Source organism: Columba livia, chromosome 2, assembly GCF_036013475.1.
Source record: "Columba livia isolate bColLiv1 breed racing homer chromosome 2, bColLiv1.pat.W.v2, whole genome shotgun sequence".
Lineage (NCBI taxonomy): Eukaryota > Metazoa > Chordata > Aves > Columbiformes > Columbidae > Columba > Columba livia.
Window position 1 is genome coordinate 128,887,715 of NC_088603.1, and position 20,351 is coordinate 128,908,065.

Consider the following 20,351-nt stretch of genomic DNA (forward strand, 5'->3'; position numbering starts at 1 on the left):
ATGCAAAGCTGCTGCCTTAATGTTGAGTCCTCATTGCTCTGGATGTATATTAACTGTCTTCTAGGTCTGCACAACTTGCAAAATGTGGAAGAACATGGAGATGCTTCAGCTTGTGGCCGAAGGAGACAGGTGTGTACCCATTTTCTGTCTAAATGAAGATAAAATTAATCTGCACTGCATAGCATTTTTTTTGCTAATTTCATTTAACTCTATCTCCAAAATGCCAGGGTTTAAGTTTCTCACATTATTCAAGCTGTGCTACAGCTCCTGAAACTGTCAGGTTCTAATTTCTGTCTTTAAAATAGAAAAACTACTTTTTTTGTGCAGTTTTAAATATTTTTGCTAATGCTTATGAGCCTTTAATTTGTTGAAATACACTGTTACTAAAGCTTAGTCTTTTTAAAAGATGTGAAAAAAAATTCATTCCCCTATTTGGATCAAAGAATTCAGGATGCCATTTGCCCGTGGGAGTTTTGGGCAAACACCAAGGTGTTTTGTTTTCCCGCTTAGAAGGTTAATGATTTAGCAATTTTATAATTCAGTACTCTCTTTGTGTGAGGTGAAAGCATACATTTATTTAGTTTATAAAAACTAGAATAGTTTCCCAAATAAATAGGGTCTTTTTATAATGCTAAATTTCAAATATTTCTTTGCATTCTTTCCATGAGTAAGCCTACTTCATTGAATTACTTTAAAATAATTCTGCTATGTTCACTAATGCTAGCATTCCCAATTGATGGGAAGTACAGAAGTGTGTACCTTAATAGAAGGCAATTTGAAGTTGATTCGATGTTGGAGTGAACTGTTACAAACTGATTTTTTGCACACAGCCACATTTCTCCGGTTATGATAATTCCATTCAGAAGTGTTTATCATTTTAATTTTAAATGCATTTCTGTTGTTGAATTCCCCTGGAAAATATCTCTTAGGAAGCAAATTGTTTAGATAACAGTACAAGTTACCAACATACATCTGGTTTGGTGTGAGCTGTTTCACTTTTCTGGTGTTCATTTTGACACTTGATTTCTCATATAACAAGGAAGGGCAAACCTGCTTATGTTTTTTCAGCCTGGCTTTGAGGAGAGTTGTACTTACTCTTAGTTCTTTAAACATTTTTACTGAAGTTGAATCACTGGTCAAATTTTCAGTTACGTGCTGTCTTCAAATTGTTTGAGAGCTCATCTATCCTTGGAAGTTAAGCTCCCCACTACATATAAACAGTTTTTCATTTTCTCACAAGTATCAGGAATGATAACACTGAGAGCTTCCTTAAAACTGCAAATATGATCAGTACCCTAAAATAAGACCAAAAAAAAAAAATCCATGTTTACTGGATTTGCTTGTTGCCTCCAAAAACATAATAAACTACTTTTATTCCATATACTTGGATAGGTACCTTGTCAGCCAGTTGCCAGTAAGCATGCACACTTCCATCAATCTTGTTTTCAACATCAAGATTTAAACTAATTGGAGCACAACTGACACAAAGCTTATGACGGCTTTATATTCACTTATTTTTGTGTTGAGGTAGTCAGGGGTCAGCTACAAGCACTGTATCCAGGTCTAGGGCAGATCTCACTAGAAGAAAATAGATATGCTTAATTCTGTTATTATAATTCAACCTTAGTTGAAATGTAAATACTGAATGTATAGAAAACTGCATCTGATAGTAGTGAAGAACACATTGAAAATTTTTATAAAACTTGAAAGAAATTAATATTCACAATGTTTCTTGAAACACTAAGTAGGCATTTGCTGTCTGTCTGATATTTATGCCATACTCCTTGCCAGTGAGATCTCTCATAAATCTTGTATAGAAAGCAATGATATTGGCCTTTTAAACAATAGATCTGCTCCTCTGCTTAATAATCTGAGTTATAAAATTGTCTCCATGCATGAAAGAATGCAATGAATGTCAAAGCTGTTGACTTCTAGAACTTCCTTTTCCATGTAGTCCCTATTTCAATGTTGGCATTGTTTGCTCTTGTTTTGTAAATGGCATTTCATTGCAATGGTTCAGTGCCTGTTTTCAGCCTTTCACTGCTGTGTTTTCAGTTAGCTGCATGCAACAATCTGCAGTCCTATTGAAAGGAAGTGTACTTTATTTTTCTCAGTCCTGAATTAAGGGTTGCAAGTGACACAGAATTTAGGCAGCTATTTGTGCTCAACTTTATATCCTGTATGTGTGTGGCAAGTCCTGTGAGTTGTATAAAATCTGACTGACAGTTTAAGCTAAAGAAAATAAAGAAAATCTGTGTTTTAAGAACTTTAGTCAGACTTGTATGGGGGAAAAAAAATACATATATTTAAACTTGGAGGGGGAAAAAGAACAAAAATCAGCAGGGTCCCAACATGCACAATCAAAGGAAGATGGGTTACTAGAGCAGAACTGACTCAAGGAATAACAAGATAATTAGATATGTGAGGGGCTGTCTGCACAGTCTGTCTGGCAAAGTGAGGCTTGCCCTGCCAGCGTTCTGAGCTAGCCAAATGTCACATTGCTCTGGACTGGGTGTTGTGATTGCGTTGGCTCGAGCATAGCACGGCATTATGTCCAGTCTCTCAACCAGTCCTTGCAGCCTGTAGCAGTGCAGTGCTAGAGTCTGCATCGCTGCTCTGTACTGCTTGTTTTTCAGTGAAAAGAAAATAAGTCAGTCTCTGATTTGCCTGTAAGGCAGGCTCCTCATTTATACGTTGAACTGAATAAATCTATTTTTTTTAAACCTCAATATAAGCAATTAGAAGAAAAACAAGGAAAAAAACACAACCATTTTAACAGCAAATGTAATTAATCATTACAACAAGTAACAAGGGTTGTGATTGTCTCTGCTGGAAGGATTTGAATTATCTGGTGCTGTAGGTCAAGCATAACTGTGTTACTTGAATAAAGATTTTATTTAGGAAAGTTTTCTGGCATACTCTGAAATGAGGTGAACTAGATGGTTCCAATGGAATCTCTGGCCTCTTAATAAGGGGAAAAAAAATTAATAAAATATAACAAGGGAAAGTGTAGAGTCTTGCATCTGGGTAGGAACAACCCCAGCTTCCAGTATAAGTTGGTGAAAGGGACCTGGGGGTTCTGGTGGACAGCAGGATGACCATGAGCCAGCACTGTGTCCTTGTGGCCAGGAAGGCCAATGGCATCCTGGGGTGTATTAGAACGGGGGTGGTTAGTAGGTCGAGAGAGGTTCTCCTTCCCCTCTACTCTGTCCTGGTGAGACCACACCTGGAATATTGTGTCCAGTTCTGGGCCCCTCAGTTCCAGAAGGACAGGGAATTGCTGGAGAGGGTCCAGCGTAGGGCAACAAAGATGATTAAGGGAGTGGAGCATCTCCCTTATGAGGAAAGGCTGAGGGAGCTGGGTCTCTTTAGCTTGGAGAAGAGAAGACTGAGGGGTGAATTTATTAATTTTTACAAATATATAAAGGGTGAGTGTCATGAGGATGGAGCCAGGCTCTTCTCTGTGATAACCAATGATGGGACAAGGGGTAATGGGTTTAAACTGGAACACAGGAGGTTCCACTTAAGCTTGAGAAGAAACTTCTTCCCAGTAAGGGTAACAAAACACTGGGACAGGCTCCCCAGGGGGTTGTGGAGTCTCCTACTCTGGAGACATTTAATCCCACCTGGATGCCTTCCTGTGTAACCTCATCTAAGTGTTTCTGCTCCAGCAGGAGGGTTGGACTAGATGATCTTTTGAGGTCCCTTCTAATCCCTAATGTTCTGTGAGTAATAGTTAAAAAAAAAAATCACTGCTAATTGTTGCAAAAGATCTGTGGAACAGGACGTATTGGAAAAATGAAGTATTTTTGATAAAAGGTTGACGACTGCAGAGAAGTTTTAGGTTTCTGACTATTTAGAAATGCAGCTGCACTACTACCACTCAATTCTTTCACTGCGTAGTGAGGTTATCAGTGATCATAGTTTCTCAAAGAGGCACTGATAGTTGCATTAAGCTGGAATAAGTCCAGATTTCAGATGTGAAGTTTGATGTTCACATACCTCAGCTTACACTTTGTGTAGATGCCAAATTTTCTCTTGTTGCAGCAGAACCAGAATACGATTTTGATCAGGCTGAATGTTATCTAACATCCTTCCTTCCCAGAGATGTACCCCTGCTACTTTTAGCAGTTCAAAATCAAGGGAAGCAGGGAACCATGAGCACGATTTGTGCTCAGTATTGTCACCTGACCTATCCTCAGTGCCTGAATTGTTGTTGCTCTTAAGGGCAGAATCTTTTAAGCATCCCCAGATGGGTTTCAGGTCATTAGGTGAGGGGAATGGGGGTGAAGGAAATATATATATATCCCTGTGTATGAGGGATTTATCTGAGCATCCTTGGACACATGGACCTCTTGTGTCACAGACAATCATACTGGCTGACCCTGGATTGTCTTTCCCAGCTGTCCCTTGCACACAAGCATTTGTCTAATAACAGCACTACAAGGTTTGTGTTACCCTGCTCAGGCTGGGGGATGTGGCTGCCTCTTTCCTGTTTGCAAGTTCATCTAGTAGTGAAACTGAGCACAAGTCCCAGAAACACACAGACACAGGCCACACACAAAGAGGACACTGGCACAGCTGATCACACAGACTGCCAGGGACATGGTGCTGCCCTCAATAGCACCCACACATGGTGCCCATGTAGGACATAAACCAAAGCAGCTAAGTCCCACCCTGCCTGGTAGAGGTATAAGTGGTGGCACACATGCCTCCCTAGGTTCACAGTCACCCAGGTATGGGCACAACCTGGTACCCCTACCTGCATCATGGCCCTTGCACCCCCTTCACAGGTCCTTTACTTGTTGGCTGGTGCAGCTGGATGCACCAAACACAAGCACTCACACATTCTTCTTATGGGCACTCTGTTCAGTCAGTTTCCAGTGTACACTTGCAAGATGTCTCCCTTTTGGGCAAAAGCTGAAATTCTCACTTGTTCCTGGAGACAAAGGGAAGGCTGAGGGTGGTCTGTGCTTTCTGGAAGTTAGCTTGCAGTTACTGCTGCCACACTGACCTTCCAGCCAGACAATAACTACAGACTCAAAGGAAAAGTGACGAACCATACAAGGGCTCTTGGGTTGTAGGAATGGACAGGGAGCAGCAGAGCCAAAGCATCTGCTGATGTAAACTCTGCCCAGCTGGGGCAGCTGCAGAGTTCCTGTAACTTGTACAGCCTGTTTTTCACCAAACCTGTGCCGGATAAGCAGCATATGGTACATAACAACAGTGAATAAAATTCATAAGGCAAGGAGGCTCTAGACAGTACATTGTTTCACAAATATTCAATTAAACTGTTCTGACTGGCAAGACCATTAGCTGCAAATTCTTCTTAACTACTGAAGCCTCCAAAGGCCTATGAGACATTATTTGGATTTGCACACCAAACATAAGTAATTGCAGTGCTTTTGATCACCTGTGTATGTATATTTCATAGTGCTATTATGAACAAAAACACCGACTTTTTTGCTATTTCAGAACAACTCCAAAGTAAGTGAAGCACAGGCAATGGGTAAATTCAGAAATAAGTTAACTTCTCAGTTGGATTTTCAGCAGTCATTTGCTCATGACGTGCACATAAACACATGCAGATTTTGTAGAAGTCCAGTAACTAATGGTTTTTAATATGAGATCTTCCAGTACTCACAGAAATGCCAGCATGAGACCAGTGAAAATTGACCATTTGTCTCCTTTCATAACTGACTACATTCCATGAGCCCATCAGAAGCAGCAGGACATCTCCAGTTCAAGAAGCAGAATTGAACACAGATAAATTAAATGGAACAGCTACACAATGCAATTCACTGCACATCTCAATCTCATTAACATTTTTAAGTTTACTTTTTTTTTCTCCTCAAAGTTAAGTCTTTACATTTCAGATTTTGGGGAATACGTTTAGGAAGAACATGCTACCAAACTGCAGTTTGAAATAGGAATTGGCATCTTTAAGAAACAGTTTCCTACACAATTGTTTCAGCTGGGAATCTTGTCCTGTATTTGCATAGATGGTGTGCAGTTCAGTTTGCCAAAGAGGTGTGTTGATCATGGAGGATCAGATTATAGCAGAACAAGTTGCTATTTGCTATTCCAGAGTGAAAAAAATATTGTATGTAATACAAATTCAGTGGTTAAAAATAGGAATGGTAGTATATATAGGATCTGTAAATTTTAGTTATATGTATGCATATTTCTATAAAGCTACAAGAAAAGAATGTTAATACTTAGTTCTTCTCATACTTTATTGTAAAGGTAAGCTTTTAAAAATCAAATCTTTGATTTTTTTAAAAAAATTCCATTTTCTTTCACTCATTGTATAGCCTTAAAATTGTTTGTATTGAGATATTTGTAACAAGAAGCAACTAAGGAAGCACAAGTATGCTGGAGAACTTCACTGGAAGGGGTTGCTTACAGATGTGTAACTGCAAGTAATTTTCTCTCCTTTTGTGAGAAAAATGTCATCCCCTAAAGATTAAAAAGCTTGTAGGTCATGACAGCAAGACTTAAGTAGTGGTCTCAACAAATGGCCAGAAACAAATGCATAGCTGTTACCCAAGGATACAGCTGATCTCACTTTCAAATGCAATATGTAACATTTTGCTTCTATGAGCATTTTAAATATTGGGATTTGTTTTTTCTAAGCACGCTGAAAGTCCTTTGTTGTTGGTAAATGGTGTCTTGATTCTCACACCCTAGGTTAATGTGTCACAAAATGCTTTCTCTTTTGTGATGCATGCTAGGATCAATCAAGGATTGTCTTGGCTCAATTAGCTAATAAAGTACGATTTTAGAAAGCATGTTTTGAATGAAGCCATTACATTAATACCTTTCTCTGTTCATATATTTAGCATTTTTCTCTGTTCTTCCCCTAGCGATGGACTTACAAAGAAGACTTGGCACTGAAATCAGGAGTAAGGGAGTTTGGAGTGGGTAACTGGGCTAAAATTTTGGTCCATGGTGACTTCAACAACCGAACTAGTGTCATGTTAAAAGACCGGTGGAGAACACTGTGCAGGATCGAACAAGGCTAATTTGGACTACAGGAAACAACTCTTCTTGACCTTTCCCTACAGAAGGACCTAGTCTAACTTTTCAGAATAATAACTTACTTCAGTCTCAGTCTCCAGCAGTGTTGCTATGCTAAAACGTGAAGCAGAACAGTAATAGGTATAAAACATTCACGTAAGCTCACTTGCTCGGGTAATGATGACTTAAATGTAAAGCCTAGCTTTTTATCTACACACAACAAATGACCCAATTTCTGAAATGTGAAGACGCTTGCAGTGATTTTAGAAAGGTCAGTTATGTACATAGAGGTATTAAATGACTGGGAACGTGTTTAGCTTGATAGAGGCTAATACTGAGTCGAGAGTTCTTTTAAAGGGTTGTGTCTCTAGTTAGGCTGAGCTTTTTATCATTTTACTTCCTGCCATACAACCCATTCTGATCTGGTTTGCTTCACTTAAATTTTTGGTCAGACTTGTAATCTCTGTCAGTAAGTGATACCAAAAAATATATATGTATTGGTAATGCTAATTTTACAAGCCGATTCCTTTTTTCTTTTTGCAGTTAAAAATGTGATACTCCATGTAATTTGATATTTATAAGTAGTAAAGGTGCTGGTTTTGGTTTGGGGTTTTTCTTGAGAATTAAGCTTAAGTTCTAGGTGAAAGATTATTTTGAATTTATGTATATTGGCATAATAGCACTTTTTATCTCACAGAAGTGATGGAAAACATATGGAAAGTATCAGTATGATACTAGTCTTGACACCTCTTGATTATGTTGTGCTACCTCCCTTGTCTTGAGAAGTAGCTTCTTCTAGACCAGTGGGAAAGAGAAATCTTGAAACTGAATGGCCAAGGAGAGGCTCAGGAACGAGCCCATGCTGACAAAACTTGTGAGAGATGTTTCATCTGTGCTCTCCGCTGTCTCTGTCTGCAGCGACAGCAAAGATACGCACTGATGGGGGTAACTAACCACCAAGGTGTCAGCTGGTCACTGTAAATGTCCTTCTCCTGAGAGACTGTAAGAGGTGGATGATGGTACTGTGCTGTCTCTCTTGATTCAGATTGTGTGGAAAAGAGTTCCACAACCTCAGAAAACCTATACTTTTCACTGCCATACTGATGTGAACCTAGTGACTTGAACTAAAATATCACAGCGTTCTTTTTAAAAGTACAATTATCTGCAATTCAGATGTTTTTTGTACTTTTGTCTCTGGATAAAGTTATTTTACAGGAATCTTACAAGGAAAAAGCATCTGTCCAAACTGGTTATAACAAAACAAATCTCTCTCAGGTATTTTTTGTGGCTACAAAGGAAGACATATATTCTTTAAGGCTGAAATGTTCAGGAAGTATTAAGACAATCTCTCCTCTCTGTTTTGGAGACCTGCTTCCATTAAGATAACATGGTACAGTTACAAAAGTTTGTTTCACACTCATATTTTGGACAGGACCTCAGCCAGATCACCTTCCTCATACTTGCCACCAGACACTACAGTTTCTTGCAGCTGCAGCAAGCAGTAGTCTTTTGGTTCCACAGAGATGCTGCATGTCTTAACTGTAATTTTTCTCAACTTTAAAGCATAATTTCTTTTTAGCAAACATCATGAATTTCAGGATCTTGAAGAAGTACAGGCTTTGTCCTTCAGCAAGGAATGCTAGAGCAGCTGTAAGCCAACAAGTTAAAAGTTGTAGCAGGTATCTGACAAGTGAGAAAGTACAGTTTGCAGCCTCTTTAATGCTGTAACAATAATTCAAGGTGAGTAATAGGTAACAAAACAAGGATTTGAGCTACCTGCATAGCAGTCTTGCCAGTGCTCTAATATTGCAGATTTCTATGTTAATCATTGTATGTGAGCGGTTTTAACTAGTAATAAGTAATTTATTTTTTTTTTTAATGTTGGCCACAGCTTCAGTCACGAAGTCTTGTTCAGGTTCATCTGCCATGAAGTTCACACCATGTATTAGTGACATGGAGTTCTGAGCAAGACCATTTCCTTAACAACGTTGACTGGTCATGCACCTTTATGAAGGTGGCTGAACATGAAAAATGCAATGTAGAGGAAGAATACGTACCCACTTGTAGTATAAACAGCTGCCTAGATGATATTGGGATGGAGCAAAGGATCTAAACTGAAATCTGGTTTTAGCGCTCAAACTTCTGTTTTTGTTCACCCTTGCTACTTAGTAGGGATAGTAACTATTCTCAGACTTGAGAATGTTTGGCTGGCTCACTACTGACTAGGAGCAGTGCCTATGGACAGGACTGGCCAGGGAAGAACCAGAACTTCAGGAAATGCAGCTGTTGCCCTTAGAAACATTCACTCTTTAGTTACAAAAGAGAAACATGGAAACGTGCTTCTAGTGTTCTAACAGGAAAACCGCTCTTAGCATTTTGTATGAAGGCAGAGAGTTTTCCAAAATGCTTCTTCCAGAGTTCTGACTCCTTTAAAGTTTATTTAGGCTCCAGAAAATACAGCAGAAATATGTAGGTTTCTTGGCATTGGTATTAATTTTCTTAATCTTTTTGTTGTTGCTCTTTTAAAGTTCTTGTAAACTTTTATGTAAAAATAAAGCTATGCACAAGGGGACATGAACAGTGCTTCAGCTGTCGAATCTTCTTCCAGGTTCCTTGGCACTGAGAGTTGCCAACTGCTTCCCAATGTAAGGTTTTACCTCTGAAATATAACAATAAATGAGGAATTAAAACACTGAGAAGCTGTATATTTCATGTTACTAGGTTGTGTTGTATAACATGTCAGAAGATTAAATAATGCAAGACTTTAATTAGCTCATCTAGCTCTTGAAATGCTTTCTGGAGCGTTTTCTAATGATTTATACAGTTCCTAAGTATAGTATACAGGATCATGGATTGAGTAGCTGTTTGTATAGGTATTAAGTAGTATGCATGTTAATAAACGTATAGATCAAATGAACATCTATTCTGTATATTAAATGTCTACTTTCAAAATTGCTTTTCTAGAAATCATGTGTATAGGTTTGAGAGGAGTAGTGATCCACCATTGTTAAACCTGAAATCAGATTTGGATTCTGACAGGAAATACTGTTTTTAAGTAAAAGTATCCATAGCTGTAAAAAGACCTCTTGCACTACCGAAGCTGCGTCATCCCTTCATAATGGTAAATAAAGCATTCAAAGCACTGAACTCTTATATTGAAATAATTTCCCAACTTTATCTAGGTTTTAAAAGCAATTTCTGCGAGAACTGAGTCAATCCAAGGTCTACAAGCAATGTGAGCTGTTTCATTTTTTACGTATAACAAATGCATCTTTTAATGAGACCTGGAGAGGTCTTAACTTCAAGCAGAAGAATGGCTTTCTTTACCCATCTGCATTATGGCCATCCCCAGAGCAGCGGTGCGTGTCAGCATTCATAGCGGGAGGCTGGCAAGCGACACACACAGTGTGTCCTTCCCGGAGGTACTGCATCCATCGAGCGTACGGCCGGTTCTCCAGAGCACAGTGGTGTGAAAGAGATTCTGTTTTAAATTCCACACAATATCTGCTCGGAAGGAAAAGTACTGAACTAGTTATGATAGATAAAGCACAAGCTAGGTATACATTTTCAATGTGCTTACATATCATATGGGTGGTATTTGTGAAGTGCAGGTTAGACTTCATCATTGCTAACAAGTCTGTTTCTGACCCTAACCTAATTAATGGATTCTTAAAAACATACACAAACTATTTCTCATTCCATGCCCCAGTCCAGTGCTTTATGTATAGTCTCACTTTCTGTTTGTGTTCTGCATTCTTATGTAGAAAAACAGATCTCAGTAACCCATATTTTTTCTCCTATGCTGCTAAAAGAGAAAATGGAAAAGATGCTTTAAGAATACTGATGGCTTTATTTTTCTGGGGTAAGTAGCATAGGGCAAAGCATCAGGAGCATTTTAGACCCAATAATAGCCTAATTTAAACTTCACCTGTACTGGTAACCAATCTTTTTTTACTGCTTGTGTCAATTAATTTTCAAAAAGGGCTCTTGAGACTGATCACATTCAGGCCACTTTGTTTGTTCAGAGACTTGTGCGTGGTTTCTCAGACTCACACTTATGGATACATTCGGCTTTGGTTTAGCGCTAGTTACTGTTTGCTTTCAAAAGCAGCTATCCTCAGATTTGGCATGACCTCAATGTCTAATTCAGGACAATTAGCAAGTAATCAAAAACAACATCCAGAACTTGCAAATGAACTGCAGGCGAGAAAAGCAATACAAGCTATAGCTTGTTTAATTATTGCAAAATTAATTACATTTTTCTCCATAGCCAGCTATTTTCTATTGAACAAGATGACCCACATGCATATGATAAATAAATTACCCAGCTTCTTCTTTGTCTGAAGGCCAGAGAGAAGATGCTGCTCGTCGTTTTCTTTCTTTACCATATTCAGAGGTAGTTATGAAAGCAGGGACTGAGGAAGAAAACAGATACAGTAAGGCAGCAATACACAATGGAGTCATATTTCAATTACTGTAACAGTGGGGGAATGAATCAGGAGGTTGTGGATGGTGATGCTGACTGACTTTATTGAAAGAGTGATAAAATGTCGGGAAAACTGGATCTCAACCCCATTCCTGACAGCCAAGCCCCCTCCTTTTTCAGAAGAAATCTATCTAGAAATGCCACCTAGTCTGTGAGGAAATAGAATGTGCTGGAATCCTAAAAGGAGTTCTGTTTCCTGTTTCATACTTACTTTGTGCTCTAACTTTGCTCAGAGGTAGTTTGATGCTTACTGGGGTGTCTTAAATCAAGAAACTGAAGAAATGCATGCAGCTTAGTTGGTTAAGAGAAATTAAGAAAAGCCTGAGTAGGGAAAAAATATAAAATTTGATAAAGAGCAATATGACAGTAAAAAGTTTAAAATTGTAGTTTTAACCATCTATCTGCAGATAGATCCTTTTCTTTCTGTTCATTGACATCAGCAAAATGTGTGAAGGCCCTGATGAGCACAATGTACAGATAAATCAAAGAGAATATACCATGTTCGTGGCCACAGTCTTCTCCCCGGTAGGTCAGGTATTCCAGGCAGCCAGCCTTCTCCTCTAGAGCAGGACAGGGGTCCCCACCATTTTTAGGTTCCTGCTGTACATAGCGCCTCCGTACTCGGAGATGGGGTTGACATTGCTCTACGCAGCCACTCCAGTGACTCCACTCCCCCACAATGCATGGAAGAGCTGCAAAGCCGTATTAAAACATTACTAGTAGTCAAGACTTCTGTTTTGTCCTAGTTGCTCCCAAAAAGCTTGCTTGCTTTCTTACATGTTTTATTTGTAGGGTTTTAATGCTCTTCTAGGAGTTTGCATCTTCAAATTCAACATTCAAACCTGCCTATAGTGCTTGGCTACCTATTCCATCCCTTGTTCAGAAAGAAACAGCTCCTCATGGAAACTTTTCACTCAGCTGTGGGGTTCTTCTGTACCCTCTTCTGAAGCACACGGCATTAGAACCAAAGGAGACCAGCTCAAAAATTGCTCGGTTTGCTCTGTCACTACATCTCTAATTTCTTGGACCACTAAAGACCTCATAAAGCAGATAAAACTCCTGACAGAGGCTACCCAACTGATGTCCTTACCACACACATTTCCCTAGTTTCCTCCCCCCAAGCACCTGTTCTGATTAATTTGCCCACTTTTGAGTGGCCCAACAGCGGCTGAGGATGCTGCATCCCACGCCTTAAGGAATTCCACTGAGGCAGAACCACAGAGCAGCCCTGACCATTGGGCCAGCAGTTGTCCACCCTGCTCAACCATCAGCATTCTCTGGCATTTTCATCTGCTGATAGATGCTTTCCCACACACCTCCTGGTTATGATTTGTAGAACAGCGCTGGAAAAAATGTGGAAAAAGCACATGGATCACTTTGCTTCATGCAGATACCTGATGGGGCACCACCGGGCACTGCCCTCAGCCACACCAAGGCACAAGGCACAGTCTTTTTGCCTGCAAAGGCACCGCTCTAATATGTTGTAGCACAATCCTCAGACATTCGTTTCTAGTACTTTGAACTAGGGGAAAAACAAATAAACAAAACCACAACAAAAACACACACACACACACACACACAAACACACAAAAAACAGTTTTTGCCAGCTGGCTGTAGAGCCAGAAAAGAGTCCTTGGCCCCATTTTATGTAACAGTACAAGGGTAGAATTCAGCACCTAATCACACATCTTAGTTCTACCTAAAGTAGCCGAAGAACAGTAAAGTGTAATCTAGCCCAGTTTCCTTATCTGTTGGCTCTCTTCCAATTTTGCTCTATGAATCACCTGCAGAAGTAAGAATTTCCACATAATTTTAACCCCATATTAGCACCTTGATATGCAGATAACATCAGGTGTAACATCATATTTTCCACACAGAAAAGTCCCAAACGGGCTGAGTAGCTGCATAACAAATAAAGCGATGACTTCACGTCTTACTGGAATTAACCAGGCTGACTGTTAAATATTGGTCATCTGCAGAAATACACGGCAATTTTATGGTCATCAAGATTTAGAACAAGAAGTATGAATTGCCTTAGTCATGTGGAATAATATGAATATTGGGTTGCTAGAATGGAATTTAGCCAGTGGGACAATAACATCACTCTTGCAGTCAGTACCCAGCAACCATTAAGGGACAGTACAACAGTTCTGTGCCTCTTTGGAAAGATGCCAAATTCCCCAGCATGACAGAGAATGGGTCCCAGAGCTGACATAAAAGGAATGGCACCATCTCCTGAAATACAAAAAGAAGCATCAGGAACATCTGTATCATCTCTATGTCACTATTGGTCCAGCTTGGTTAACACAAAGATGATAGATGATGATTCATTGCAACAATGAGAAGGATGCAAATCAAAGGAACCTGAAGGACAGGATTTGTGCTTGGGTACCTACCAAAATGCAGAAGCTTGGAAATTCAAAAATACACAGAAAAATTACATCACTATCCTATGACACACAACTTGAGTGGTCAAGACCTTTTTTTCCCCCCCTATTTACTGCACCATGAATCATAGATATTTTTTTTTTTTTTCCTAAGCCATGCTCTATTTAATTTTTTCCAATCTCTGGAAAAAAAGAGGATTACAGTATCTCCACTGAATCACTACATAACATATGTTGTAATGTATAATGATCTGTGGATTTTCTCAGAGTAACCACTTTCATTCAAATGATGAGGTGATTCCTTTTTTGGGCTTTTTTGTTGTACAGTAATTCCTATTTAAAATGCTATGTACAAAAATATTCTTTCTTCATTGTTAGATCTGTAAGGAAATCTATTTTAAAACTCTTGGACTTAGGTTCAGCAGCCTATGGACTTCTGCTGTGTCATCCACTTGTCAAGTACTGGACCTACTACAGTTTTTAGGTATGACAGAATTTAACCACGGCATTGGCAGCTTTAGGAAACCCCTCCTTTCAGTGGTTTATATTATTTTGGAGCACTGTTTTTGTATTATTCCTAACACATTTCTTGGTTACATATACGCGAGGCACTTTACACTTTTCCCAAATACTTTGTCCTGTTAAATATTTGCAAAAGGATGATATGTCATTTCAGCAGGCGCTGAAATCACGAGTGGTGAACAGGCTGACAAATAAGCTGTAGCACGTGAACCGCTGGGCACCTTGCTTCACATTTCTACTTTAAATTTTTGAACTCCACACTCAAAACAGTATTTCAGAGTGAACTGTGCCTATAAATAAACTTGGTGTCATTAAATACATGGACAGAATTTAGAAATACTCAAAGATGAGACCTCAACACCCAGCAGGAACAAAAATTACTTTAAGCTTTCCAGCCATATTTGTCTAAGTTGACACAAACTCCCACAAGAACCATTTGGAATTTCTGTTTATACAAAACATAACTTACTGACTGCTTGCAACAGAAAACATATACAATCATTTGCTTGTAAAAGAATGACTTCTTGTGATTGATTTTGTAGTTTTGAGATGTATGAGTTCCAGGACCAGGCTGGCAAAATCCTGTCCTCCCATGCTACACCCATGCAAACGTCCTGCTCCCTCTGCTCACACCAGTATTGGTGCTCACATGACTGCGCAGTGGGACAGGGCAGGGAGTCAAACCAGCCAGAAACAGGCAATAGAGAAACCAGAAATAGTTTCCTGCAGCTTTAGCTCCTTGAACAGGGTCAACAGAGACTGTCAATTCCAGCTTTGGTGCAGGAGAGAGAGAGAGAGACTTCCCTGAGACTCCATGTTCCTGCCTGCATCTGGGCACACACTGTCCCTGCAGGGTACCAGAGATAGGCAGCACAAACACATCCACTTCTTAAGGCAACCACCACTCAGCTTGAGACAAAAAATACCATCTCGATAACAATAAGGCACCATCAGGTGCCAGAAGTCATGGTAAGAAGAGTGTCTAAACTAGAAGTTTTCAGGCACAAGTTTGAGCTGCTTCTTGAAGGGCATAGAAATTTGTATGGGTTTACAGCTCCATTTAAATGCTATACACTACACACCTTCATTAGCTCTCTTCTGTTATAATTGATTACTAAAAATAATTTGATTTACTGGAAAGATGCAAAGTGCTGTGACTGTATGAAAAGCAAGCATCTTGTCAGTTCCCCCTCTACTGATATTCCTGAACAAACGATCAATATATTTTAAAAATGCTAATTTTAAAGATGCTACCTTCTGTCAGACCTCGTGGTGCACATTTTTTTCCCTTCTGTTATTCTGGAGAGCTTATTTAGCAGTGAGAGAACTGACCATTTTTCCTCTGGGGATCTGGGGTCAGAGTTCTGCTCTGCTGAGTCTTTCTGTGCAGCTTTACATCACCTAGGACAGGTCTACAACATCTGTCATACTCCCCCTTCCCAAACCAGACAGACACGAGCCAACTTGGGTCCCAAAGCTATGTGGCTATGTCAGCACGGCGCTCAGCCTGCTAAATACACCCTAATTAGCAGGACCGTGCAGCAGAGACTGATGACTTCTTGGCTGTAGGCTGGTGTGCGTGCAGTCAGCTGGGAAGAGATGCTGGTCTGACTGAGTGCTAATGCTGCACCTGTAAAGTGAGGTCTACGTCTCTCATCGCAAACAGCGGGAGGGATGACAAATTGTGAAGAGTCCAAAGGGTAGAAATACCACAGAAAGAGAGGGTGTAAACACCTAAAAAGGGCGCTGGATCCAGTTTGGTAGATCTGGCCCTTCCTTGTCACCACTCCCCTGGGAGCCAGGCCTTCCCCTGCAGGCTGGCAGGGGACCCCCTCACTCATTCTTCTACGCTTATTTTGAAACCCTGGCCTTGGTGGTAGATCCTTGCTGAATCCTGCTCCTAGAAATGAAGACAAAACCTCACCCTGGGGACTTCCCCAATTATTTCATTGACATTTGTTTGGCAAGACATGAGGAATCAGCTCAGTGACACAGACAGTGCTGTGTGAATCTACCTGTTGCCTCTATAATAAAAATGTATTTGGGAAAAGTGTGAGTGAAAAGTACGTAACATCACATTTCAGTGAGAAAATAACTTCAGATTGGCAAACCCCAGTCACTGTACTATGGCTGATCCAGACAACTTGCATAATGTCTAATGTGGGAAAACCCTCTTTTCCCTTTTCTGTGCCTGCTGCTGCCCTCACACAGCCCCAGCCTGGTCCCTGCTCCTGCTCCGAGGCTGGTGATACCGCGGAAGAATTTGCCCTTGCAGAGCCCCCTCACAGCTGAGACCCTTTCCGCACGCCCCTCCAGGGAAACCTCCAGCCCACAAAGCGCCGGCAGGCACCCAGCTAATGACACCTACAGAAAGCGACAGGGCGCCCGGGGGATGCCCGCTCAGCCTGCCCCCACCCACGCTTCCCTCGGGGGGTTCACTCCGGGCTGCAGCCCAGCCCGACCCAACCCGGGCTTGAGGGGGACAAGCCGGGGCGGGGGGCGGACGCACCTACCCGGGCACGCCTGGCCGTGGTCGTGGCAGCAGTCCCCCGCTCGCCGGCATCCTCCGTCGCAGTAGCAGGTCCCGTAGCCCCCTCCCTCCCTCCATCCCTCCCCGACACAGGCGGCGTCCCGGCCCTCGCAGCACTTTCCCGAGCAGCTGCCCGCGGCCCCGCTCCCGGCCCACAGCAGCCCCAGCCACAGAGCTCCCGACAGCGCCGCGCCGCCCATCACCGCGCCGCCCGTCACCGTGCCGCCCCGACGTGAGGATCCCGCCACCGCTACACGCTCCGGCCGCCACCGGCACCCGGCGGAGCGGGGCGGGCTCGGCGGGCAGAGAGCGGGGGCGGGGGGGGCGGCCGGCGCGGCCCTGCCCGGCCCTCCCTGCCCGACCGGGCCGCGCCGGCCGCCCCAACACACCCCTCCGCCTCCCCTCCCTGCCCCGAGGGGCCCGGGGTAGTGGCAGACCTGCCGTGGTAAAGCTTTGGGGGCCGTGGGGAGAGGAAGGTGGGGAGGATGTGTGTCCCCGGGGGTGTCCTGCAAGGCGATGTCCCTCACGGGGTGTTCCTCACGGGATTCACATAGCAGTGACCCCACACAGTGATGTTCTGTACAGGGGTGTCTCGCACAGCAATGACCTATGCAGCTGTGCCTCATACAGTGATGTCCCACACAGCAATGACCCTAACAGTGGTGTCCTGTACGGACAAGTCCCACACAGCCATGTCCCATGCAGTGGCCCCCACAGCCCTGTCCCACACAGCTGTAGCCCACACAGTAATGTCACACACTGCAGGGACCTGCACAGTGGTGAACCGTGATGTCCTGCAGTGTCTCCCACAGTGAAGTCTCTCACAGCAACATCCCGTAGCCCCCTCTGATGACCCTCAGAGCAATGTCCCACGCAGTAGTGTCCCACACTCTGGTGACCCCCACAGCAGTGTCCCACATGGTGATGTCTCTCCCACACCATGTTGTCCTGCACAGCAGCGTCCCATGCAGCGGTGATCCACAGAACAACGTCCTGCACAGCGCTGTCACACAGCCATGTCTGGCACAGCAGTAGCCCTCAGAGGACTGGTCTGCCCAGCAAAGTCCCACCCAGCAGTGCCCTGCACAACAGTGACCCACGCAGCTGTGAACTGCGCAGCTGTGCCCTGTACAGCAGTGACTCACACAGCAGTGACCCACACAGCTGTCCCAGAGCATCCCCATCCACCTCCACACAGCGCAGCAGGTGGGGACGGCCTGGGGCCACCGGACGTGCTTTATTGGTACAGGAACTTTCTCATTTCAGGGCACATCCCACACAGTCAGGAGCATTTGCTTGTGTTAAGTTTTTCATTTTCTGCCCTTTTTTTTTTTTTTTAAAGCTGTGTTCCAGAACAAACAAAAGAAACTGTACTTGCAGGTGCACAAGGAAAGTGGGATGGATCCCTAACTAACATCCTAAAACATGAAGATTTGGATTCTGGTATTCAGTTATCTCCAGTTCTAAGAGGTTTTCGGGGTTAATGGGACCTGATCATTTTAGCCAAAAATCAAATCCCAAAAGTAAGTAGTGAGATGACTGCAAAAATATGTTAGCTTTGCACACTTCAATTTGCAGATAGTTAGCTACTAAGGCAAGAGACATCTGGTCTCCTAAAGCTGCCTGCAGCTGGGAGGCAACAGTCTATTATATTATCTGCTACATGTTGGTACTTGGACCCCCTGAAATAGCTCGGGCCAACCAGAGCTTAATTTCTTCTAGCCGTCACAATGTTGCTGTTAAAAAGTTGTTTAAATCCTGAAGGACTAGGTCTGCGCTCTTATCCAGTGTGCCACTAATGAACTCACTGGCATGTTGCCAGCCTAAAATTTGAACTCGTGAATAGCGAACATCAGGGGAGTTCCTGTGGTGGGTGAGAGGAGAACAAGACTTGCAGCCTGCCTTGGTGAAAGGCGATGTGAGAGCAAGAATGGCTCTTTATGTTTTCCTTTCTTGATTGGATTCCTGTGGTTCACCTGAAAGGCAAAATATTAGCGAATCAATTTAAGCAGATAAATCGTGTATAGATGACTTATGCTAAAGGGATAAGGCAGTGTAACTTGGATGAGTTTGGAACAGATTAAAGAGTGTCTTTCTTCTAGTGGATATGTTTACAGAAAAACAAGAAACTATGTCTGCAATGGTCTAGTAAAACAAAACAATACAAATGAAAAATGTTAGAATTTCTACTAGACGCAGTAATGCAAATTCTTCAGAGCAACCAGAAAAAGAAGGAATCTTAATTAAAGGAGAGAACAAGCTCACCCAGTTTGTTCCAGCAAATACTTTCCTTTTTTTTTTTCTCCCTTTTAGTTTAGTTCCTTGCTATTAGGACTAGCACTAGGTAACTTGTAAGAACAAAGAAACACAGTGATGTTCTTGGGCAATGAAGCAGCATTGAAACCCTTACAGGCACTTCCAGCAAAACAGGCAGAGATTACTTTCTAGTTTGACATGAGATGGTCCACAGAAAGCAGATGTTCCTCATGCCCTGGTCTTCGTTATCTTTTTGTCATGCAGATAACTTGACGAGGAAAAGCAGTTTTGGGCAAAGCTGGTATAAAAGGCTTAGGGAAGGAAGCTTAGGGAATGGGCAGAGCCCTTTTTCTGTCTCCCTCATAAGCCACAGAGGAGCATTGCATAGAACAGAGGTCATCAGTCATTGGTTCAACATATGCCCTCGGTGGCAAAATATAATATATCTTCTTAATCCCAGCAGTGGGGAGAAATCTCAGGACTACATTGTAGTCCTCTCAAAAGCAGGTGTTGCTGCTGAGATTTTGAAAACCATGGTCTGGCTCCAGCTGCCAGCCATTTTTTGTACTTTTCTGACATTTCTGCCCTGTTTTTTCTTTGAGTACAAATTCCCAATCTAAAACATAACTGCAGTATTATATGGTAAGAGAGGAAAAGAAAACAAGACTGTGAAACATGTTTGTCAACTAATTTCTCCAACATGTAAATGGTTCTTATGAGTCTCATTCCATTGTTTTCTATTTTCCAACCAAAGTGTCCACATTGCCTTACATGGAGTTCTCCTTAGTTTATTATACCACAAAGACAAAACCAAGCCAAATGAGCTCCAACTAGAAAGAGAACTAATCTTTATTATTTACCATGCTTACCAACTCTGCTGTTTAACATGATTATTTATGCCCTCTCTATAAGGCATATAAAGCTAAGCCAAACTCTTACTCTCTGTCCATTCCTACCGTGTGCATCTACCTGCAATATTAGGCAAAAGACTCAGAACGCCTACAACTGGGAAAAGCTTCAGACTGGGGGGAAAATAAATGTTTTATAGTAAAATCCCTTTCTTTTATTTTTCAAGTTTAACTTACAGCCACATGACTTTGAGAACCCAATATAAGGACTATATAGCTAAACTTCAAAGTCTTTTTTCAAA

General features: G+C 41.9%; 2 protein-coding genes across 3 annotated transcripts in view; one reads left to right on the plus strand and one right to left on the minus strand.

Moving 5' to 3' along the window:
• Positions 1-10,167, plus strand: part of TERF1 (telomeric repeat binding factor 1) — a 23,281-nt gene extending 13,114 nt beyond the window's left edge. For both annotated transcript variants that reach the window (XM_065053800.1, XM_065053801.1), the window contains 2 exons: positions 65-129; positions 6,867-10,167. In XM_065053800.1, coding sequence (XP_064909872.1) covers positions 65-129; positions 6,867-7,025 — 224 coding nt within the window. In that variant the 3' untranslated portion in view covers positions 7,026-10,167. The remainder of the gene's footprint in view (positions 1-64; positions 130-6,866) is intronic.
• SBSPON (somatomedin B and thrombospondin type 1 domain containing) lies at positions 9,428-17,243 on the minus strand. Its single transcript, XM_021298110.2, has 5 exons — positions 16,929-17,243; positions 12,004-12,198; positions 11,345-11,435; positions 10,348-10,524; positions 9,428-9,679 (listed from the first exon to the last, which is right to left on the minus strand). Exons 1-5 carry the CDS (start codon positions 17,143-17,145, stop codon positions 9,562-9,564), a joined length of 798 nt encoding a protein of 265 aa, XP_021153785.2. The 5' UTR covers positions 17,146-17,243; the 3' UTR covers positions 9,428-9,561.
• Between the last annotated feature and the right edge of the window lie 3,108 nt (positions 17,244-20,351).

Coding starts and splice junctions, on each gene's coding strand:
- SBSPON (XM_021298110.2), bottom strand. CDS start 17,145: ATGGGCGGCGCGGCGCTGTCGGGAGCTCTGTGGCTGGGGCTGCTGTGG. Junction 12,199..16,928: donor CCACGGCCAGGCGTGCCCGG/GTAGGTGCGTCC, acceptor ACGGCTTTGCAG/CTCTTCCATGCATTGTGGGG. Junction 11,436..12,003: donor AGACTGTGGCCACGAACATG/GTATATTCTCTT, acceptor TTTCTTCCTCAG/TCCCTGCTTTCATAACTACC.